This window comes from Trachymyrmex septentrionalis, unplaced genomic scaffold (genome assembly GCF_001594115.1).
Source record: "Trachymyrmex septentrionalis isolate Tsep2-gDNA-1 unplaced genomic scaffold, Tsep1.0 scaffold106, whole genome shotgun sequence".
In the NCBI taxonomy this organism is placed as follows: domain Eukaryota; kingdom Metazoa; phylum Arthropoda; class Insecta; order Hymenoptera; family Formicidae; genus Trachymyrmex; species Trachymyrmex septentrionalis.
In genome coordinates, this window is record NW_017304185.1 from 539,183 (window position 1) to 547,162 (window position 7,980).

General features: G+C 31.8%; 1 protein-coding gene across 1 annotated transcript in view; it reads right to left on the minus strand.

Moving 5' to 3' along the window:
- LOC108745810 (GPI transamidase component PIG-T) overlaps nt 1-2,711 on the minus strand; it is a 53,033-nt gene extending 50,322 nt beyond the window's left edge. The window contains exon 1 of the mRNA XM_018482183.1: nt 2,239-2,711. Within this exon, the coding sequence (XP_018337685.1) occupies nt 2,239-2,416 (178 nt within the window). The 5' untranslated portion in view covers nt 2,417-2,711. The remainder of the gene's footprint in view (nt 1-2,238) is intronic.
- Nucleotides 2,712-7,980: the final 5,269 nt, after the last annotated feature.

Sequence of the window (7,980 nt, forward strand, 5' to 3'; positions counted from 1 at the left end):
CACACACACACACACACACACACACACACACACACACACACACACACACACACGTAAGTTGATATAATAAAAAATTCAGACAAATGATTTTAATCAAATGATTCTCTAATTTTTCGTTTCGTGTTTTTTTTTAATGACTACAAATCTGACAATCTGATGAGTGATGTGATTCTACTTAGTGACGCAATGTATATGGCTTCGGTTTTACTTTATATAAGTTTTATATTATTATTGTATAAGTTAATTTTTTTGATAATCATTGGGCTATTCATTAATAGCTAATTTGGCATTTGGATAAAGAAAAACGAACTCAATTGTCGTGAATCATCAACTTGAAAATTGCGTTATTTATGCAATTTCGATTTTATATTGATAAGGGTTGAAACGTATATTTTATTTGTTTTGTTACATTCACATGAAAAATAAAGAATTGTCTGTATATTCGAACTGATGTAGGCTCTAATGGGCTTTTTTACATTTTTCACCAACGATATAAAGTTATATTTATATGCTGATAAAATAAATACTGATATATTAATAAATTCTTATCGGGCAATTATTTATTAATAATAAATTTTTTTTATACGTATAGAAATTCAATTTCGATAATTTTGTATGTATATGTGCAGACAAATAATAATGCAACCCAATAATTCTAATTAGTTGATACTCACTCCGTTACTTCTCCGAGATTCCGTTTTCCAAAATTCCAACTGTAATAAAACAGCACCCTAAGAATAATGATTTCAACCCAGAAACTGGGTATTCCGATGTATCTTATTTCTGATAAATTAAAATTGTTTATTCTTTATCTCTAATTCTGTATTCCTTCTATTGTGCGCAGGACCTATTCTATCAAAAATCGGATACATCGGAATACACGGTTTCTGATAGATTAAAATCATTATTCCTTATAGGCCTTCTACAATAAGCCATTAGTCATAAATCAGAAGTCAGAAGTTAAAAAATGACGACTGTGATTGATCAATTTTTAGCTTCTGACTTTTGATTTATGATTAATGGCTTATTGTAGAAGGCCCATTATTCCTAATTCCTTAGCCCTACTATTGAGCGCAGCCCGTAAGACTTAAGATATTTCCGATTACTGATTCATTGTAGAATCAGCATAAATCTTATATCACAAGATATTGATGGATTATAGTTGATTATACTTCTTACATCTGAATAAATGATTGATAAATTTCTTATGGCTTCAGACTTGGGCCCAGTTCCACAACTCACGGTTGAAGTTCAACTTATTCATTGTCCTTTTCCAATTATAGAATTGAACAGAAATGAGAAACAAGTTGAATCTTGGTTAAGAGTTAACTGTGAGGTATGGAATTGGGCCTTAAGCTTAGACAAGATGGCTTATTGTAGAAAATTCATAAGGTTAAGACTGATTAATGCTGATTCTACAATGAGTTGGTAGTCGGAAATTTTAAGTCTTAATCAGTTTTAACCTAAATAGGTGACTATGATTTTTTGCATCTACTAGTTGCCAATTGTACAACGAGTCGTTCAGCTTGATTAGTGGGAAGGAATAAAGTCGAATTTGATCAGTCTTAAAAAATCTGTAGTCTCATGCCCGTTTCTACCAATGTAGTTTAATTTCAGTTCAATTAATTCATCTTTTTCTAATTTTAAGAATAAAAAAAAAAGATAAAGAGTAATTCGTCGAATATTAGTCATACAAGTTGACTGTTGGTTAACTTCACCGATTCACCGACAAAGCTTATTCTACAATGTGCTTTTTGTTTTCTGTTTCTTGCTTTTCGCTATTTTTTACATCTTGTCTTTTTGCTTCTTACCCAGCAAACGAGAATGAATTAAAATGAATTGAAATAAATTCAGATTTTCAGAAATATTGATTCACGAATGTTAAAATAAATGCTTTTTAATCCTGAATGCATTTTTATTCATTTATAGGATTTGCATGGAGCAATGCCTTTTCATCTAAAAATAATATTAGCTTTTTCTGTGCATTGAATACTGTTCAATTCAAAATTTTCAATAGGAAATGCAGTTTTTCAATCCAATTGCATCTAATTAAATCTAATTGAATCCAATTGAATCCAATTAAATCCAAAAAAAGTATTCGCTATTTAAAATACAGATAGAAAAAAATGTCAATCCATTTTAATCCATTCTCGTTTGCTAGATATCCGGTTTTTTTGTTTTCGCTCAGCGATCATGCTTCTGGATACAATACCTTAGTTATTACTCTAGTATACTCACGTGTTTCTACACGATTTTCCGTTTCCCATATTACAGTAAATTGAAAGTAGGCATAGACATGATCGCTCGACAAAGGCTTCAGCATCAATTCCTCATCAAAAAAGTCATTGTATGCATTACTACTTGTCGCGATATCAATTAAGCCGATAAATAGTATCAGTATATGTGAAATTGTCATATTGTTACGAGGTTAGGTTACAATATTGCCAAGTCCGTTCGAATATTATCCCCATATACTGCGATTTTTTCAACATAGGTCTGTTCGCGTTTCTTATTAATTATTTAGTTGGTAAATATTCAGTTGAACTTTCTCATTTCCGATTTTGATAAAATTCAGCTTATTCGACATGTTTTGATATGAAACTGAATCAGACAGAACAAATTACCGCTCTGTCCTACAAACCGAGATCATTGTATTCAGAACAACAATCGCTGATGCTTTCTATTTGATGATACAAGTCGATACAAGCGTTGTTCTGTCCTTGTTGATATTCAGAGAGAAACAAAAATAAAATGACACTTGTGTCGACTAGTGTCATCAAATGGAAAGCACTAGGTATTTTAAGTCTTAAGCGAGGAGCACAGACTTTTGCATAACACATAAAAGATGAGGCATAAGAAAATTAACCAATCAGAGTTCTTTATTTCACGGAAAAGAAGGAAATAAAGAACTTTGATTGGTTTATTTTCTTATGCCTCATGTGTTATGCATTATGCAAGAGTTTGTGTTCCTCGCTTTAAGTTGTAAGAAATTGACTGTTATGGACCTTCTACAATAAGCTATTAGTCATAAATAAGAAGTTAGGCCGGTATTCATAATCGATTCTTATTTCAAGACCATCTTAAGGCTATATTTCAAAAACGTGCTCTCCGAGGAAGATTTTACTCGAAACATATAGTACACGTAATGTATACTGTAGCACATAGAGTAAAATCTTCCTCGGAAAAGAATGTAGCCTAAGTAATGTCTTAAGAACTGCTAATGCAGTTCTCTGATTGGTTCGTCAATTGGACTTCTAAAGTACTTAAGACTCTTGAATATAAGATCAGACTATGAATACCGGCCTTAGAAACTAAAAATTGACGACTGTAATTAATCAATTTTTAGCTTCTGACTTTTGATTTATGACTAATGGCTTATTCTAGAAAACTCATTACAGTCAAATGCGAGAAGCATAATTGACTATGATTTGTCCATTTCTTATGACTTAAGGCAGACAGAAATCTGAGAGAAGACATGGTCCAAAATCTGTAAACGCAAAATGCTATTGCGCACTACTGCCCTCTAACAGAGTGGATATAAACTACATAGCAACGTCCATTTTGTCAGAGTAATGCGCGGCAGCATTTTGCGGTTATAGGTTTTGAGCCGTCATGTTCTCTCTCAGATTTTTCTCTGCTTGAAAACCTATTATAAATCTGGCTTAAGGTGAAATCACATGGTGCGGAAAAGGACTGCGGAATAGAGAATGCAAAATAAAAGCAACCAATCAACGTTATTCTGCGTTATTTCATATAGCACTAATTGGTTGTTTCCATGGTCTAGTAGGGTAGTTTCCACCGAGGGTTTAATCCGGATTAGAATTTAAAAACCGACCAACTACAGTCGAGTATTCCCCTGTTACAGTCGAACGATAAGAGAATGCTGGACTGTAGTTGGTTAGTTCTTACATTTTGGTCCTTATATTTTTTAAACCCTCGGTGGAAACTAGGCCAATGACGCATTTTCTATTCCGCAGCCCTATTCCACACCGTGTGATTTTACCTTTACTCCGGATCTACAATAGATTTTTAAGCTTTAAGCTATAAGGAATAGACGAATCACAATCAATTATTCTCCTCACATTCAACTGTAGTTGATCAATTTCTTACGACTTAGGGCTTAAAACATTTATTTAGATCCGGACTTAGAGTAAAGTCACACGGTGCGAAATAGAACTGCAGAATAAAAAGAATGCGTCATTGAAGCAACCAATCAGCGCTATTCCGCACTTTTTCATCACGCAAATTTCGTGTGCTATGTTCACATGGTGTGTCAAAGATGCATCCAGGATGAATATAATTTAACTACTAACTTTATGTTAAAAATTTGCTTATTAAAATAAAATATAATTTATCAAATTGTAAAAACAATTATCACTGCGTAGTATTTAATATTTTACAATTAATATTTACAATCTCATAACAATTTTTTGAACTGCTTTAACGCATTTACTATTATTTTTCCGCAACGTATAAACAGGGCACGCTGAAATCGTATGTAATGCGTCATTGTTTTTATCTTGATATCTGCATTTACGCACTTAGATTTTGTCATTTTGCTCCATTCGTCTCATTACGCGATTTCATCATATTAATCAGACTATTGTAACCTATCAAAGTACGGTTATCCCAGCAAATGGGAATGGACTGAAATGATTTGAAATGGATTTAGATTTTCAGAAATATTGATTCACAAATGATAAAATGAATGCTTTTCAATTCTGCATTTTTATTCATTTATAGGAATTGGATAGAGCATATCTCTATGCATTTTAATCTAAAAATAATATTATTTAGCTTTTTCTGTGCATTGTGAATATTGTTCAATTCAAAATTTGGAATAGGAAATGCAGTTTTTCAATTCAATTGCATCCAATTGAATCTAATTAAATTCAATTGAATCCAATTAAATCCTAAAAAAATATTTAAAATACGCATTCGAATAGAAAAAAATTTCAATTCATTCAATTTTAATCCATTCTCGTTTGCTGGGATTACAAGAACACGGTTTAAATAACTTTATAATTTAGGAGTTTAGGACGCAATGACGCAATCTCTATTTTGCAACACCAAATACGAAATAGCGCTGATTGGTTTCTTCAATGACGCATTTTCTATTCCACAGTACTACTTAGACTCCTAGCAAACGAGAATGGATTAAAATGAATTCAGATTTTTAAAAATATGGATTTATAAATTAAATAACAACAAATGAAGGGCGAAGTAAGAGTCAGCGCATTCCTTAAAAAAACATATAATTAAAAATATAAATCAAAGATACAAAAAAGGTAAAAAATGAAGAAAGACGTATAATAAGAAATAATAAACGGGGAAAGGTAAACATTACAAGTTTCGGCTACCGGATTGAGCCCTCTTCAGATGTTAACAGAATAGAAACAGAATTAAAAAATAATAATAAATAATTACATACATAAATAATTACATACACGCAGTTCGGTTGAGTCTCGATGTAGAACACGACATTATTCATAAGATTGAACAGTCAGAAAAGTGTCATGTCCCATAGCCAAGTTCTAGTTGATAAAAAAGAAAAAAAAAAAAGATCTCTTATGAAAAAAGTAAACTCATCCATTGATACAGAAAAAGGCACCATTTTTTCGTTAGTTGACAGAGCTTTCTTATTATCTAACGTTATATTTCACACAAAAAAATCTGACTTTTATTATTAATATTTTACTAGATAATGACTATCCATTAAATTTTATTTTTGACACTATTAATCAACGGATTAAAAATTTAATTAAAAATAGATATACAGTACATAATGTTCTGACTGACAATGTCTGTGTGAATGAAACTACCTCTTGGCTTACGGTTCCATACATTCCGCGTCACATGGAGAAATTTAGAAGATTTAATAAAAACGACATCAGGGTATCCTTTCATAGTCCCAATAAAATGGTAAATATAATATATAAAAGTACAGAAGGACATTTGTCCTCATACATCGAAAAGCAATGTCGTTTATAAAATATCACGTAACAATTGCGATGCGTTTTATGTTGGATAGACGGGCAAACAATTGAAAATCAGAATTAACGAAAATCGTAATCATATCAGGCATAAAACTTCTGTCCGCTCTGTTATCACTGAACATAGTCTACAATGTAATCACGAGTTCCAATGGGACTACGTCAAAATCTTAGATGAAGAGCCTTCTTATAGGAAGCGTTTGATTTCCGAAATGCTTTACATAAAGAAACAGAAAAATAGTCTTTACAAACGGACACTGAAGGTCTCCATAAGGCATATTTACCCATTGTAAATAAAGTTTGACTTTTTGAGACGGTCTGTCTCCTCTCTCAGTGCGTGTCGATTCGTTTCAGCGAACGGTCTCATTAGTTCGATACACAATGTTCATTTTTTACATCTGCATTCCATTCGTCTTTATACGTTCATACTAAAGGGTGTCCCAAAATTAACGCAAGATTTGAATTTGCCGCCATTTGTGCAGTAAAGTGTTGGCAACCCAAAAAAAAAAAACAATTTAACAGCTGACAGTTTAGGGTTAGTGAAAATGGAGCGTGAAAATGGATTATTGAACATCAACAAATGGATGCTGATTTTTCGAGCAAAATCATCCTAAGCGATGAAGCACATTTTCACCTTGATGGCTTTGTTAATCGCCAAAATCGCCCCCTAGATCGGTGTGATTTAACATCATTAGATTTCTTTTTATGGGGTTATTTGAAATCACAGGTCTATGTCAACAAGCCCACAACCACCCGTGCATTAAAGGAGGAGATTCAACGCTGCATCAACGAAATTCAGCCACATTTATGCAAAATGGTCATGGAAAATTTCGACAAACGAGTGCGTATGTGCATGCAAAGCCGTGGAGGCCATTTGCCCGATGTGTTATTCCACAAATAACCCTATCCTATGTACTTTATGATTCAATAAAAAAATAACAATCAAAAGACTAAAAACTGTGTTTTTTATTTAATTCAAATCTTGCGTTAATTTTGGGATACCCTTTATTTATACTTATATGGATACATTAGTTTTGATCGTTTTACTTATGTTTGCTGGTGAGCACAGTTTTCACTTTTTATCTTAATTGCGGTTGTTTTATCTTAATTTATTTAAGTTTACTTTTTCCATAAGAGATCTTTTCCTTTTTTTTTTATCAACTAGAACTTGGCTATGGGACATGACACTTTTTTGACTGTTCAATCTTATGAATAATGTCGTGTTCTACATCGAGACTCAACCGAACTGCGTGTATTCTTAGTCTGTGAACTTTTGCGACAATTATTATTTATTATTTATTATTATTTTTTAATTCTGTTTCCATTCTGTTAACATCTGAAAAGGGCTCAATCTGGTAGCCGAAAAATGTAGCCTTGTAATGTTTATCTTTCACCGTTTATTATTTCTTATTATACGTCTTTTCTTCATTTTTTACCTTTTTTGTATCTTTGATTTATGTCTTTAATTATATGTTTTTTTAAGGAATGCGCTGACTCTTATTTCGCCCTTCATTTGTTGTTATTTATTTTATATACGAAGAGTCTTTGTATTTTTGGGATTTATAAATGTTAAAATAAATTTTTTTCAATCCTGAATGCATTTTTATTCATTTATAGGAATTGCATAAAGCAAATGTCTATGCCTTTTCAATCTAAAAATAATATTAGCATTTTCTGTGTGCATAGTGAATAGTATTCAATTCAGAATTGTGAATAGAAAGTACAGTTTTTTAATTTAGTTAAATTCAAAAATAATATCAGCAATTTCTGTGCAACGTGAATACTTCAATTCAATATTTTGAATATGAAATGCAGTTTATCAATCTAATTGAATAAAAAAATTTTTATTTAAAAATGGACCATGAATGCAGGGCTAGTTTTAGGTGATAAGTACGGTAAGTGGCGCATCGAGGCGTCTTGAAGTGTGGGCGCTTGGAACCCAACGCTAAAAACAATTTAATGTTTAATATAATTATTTAAAAATATT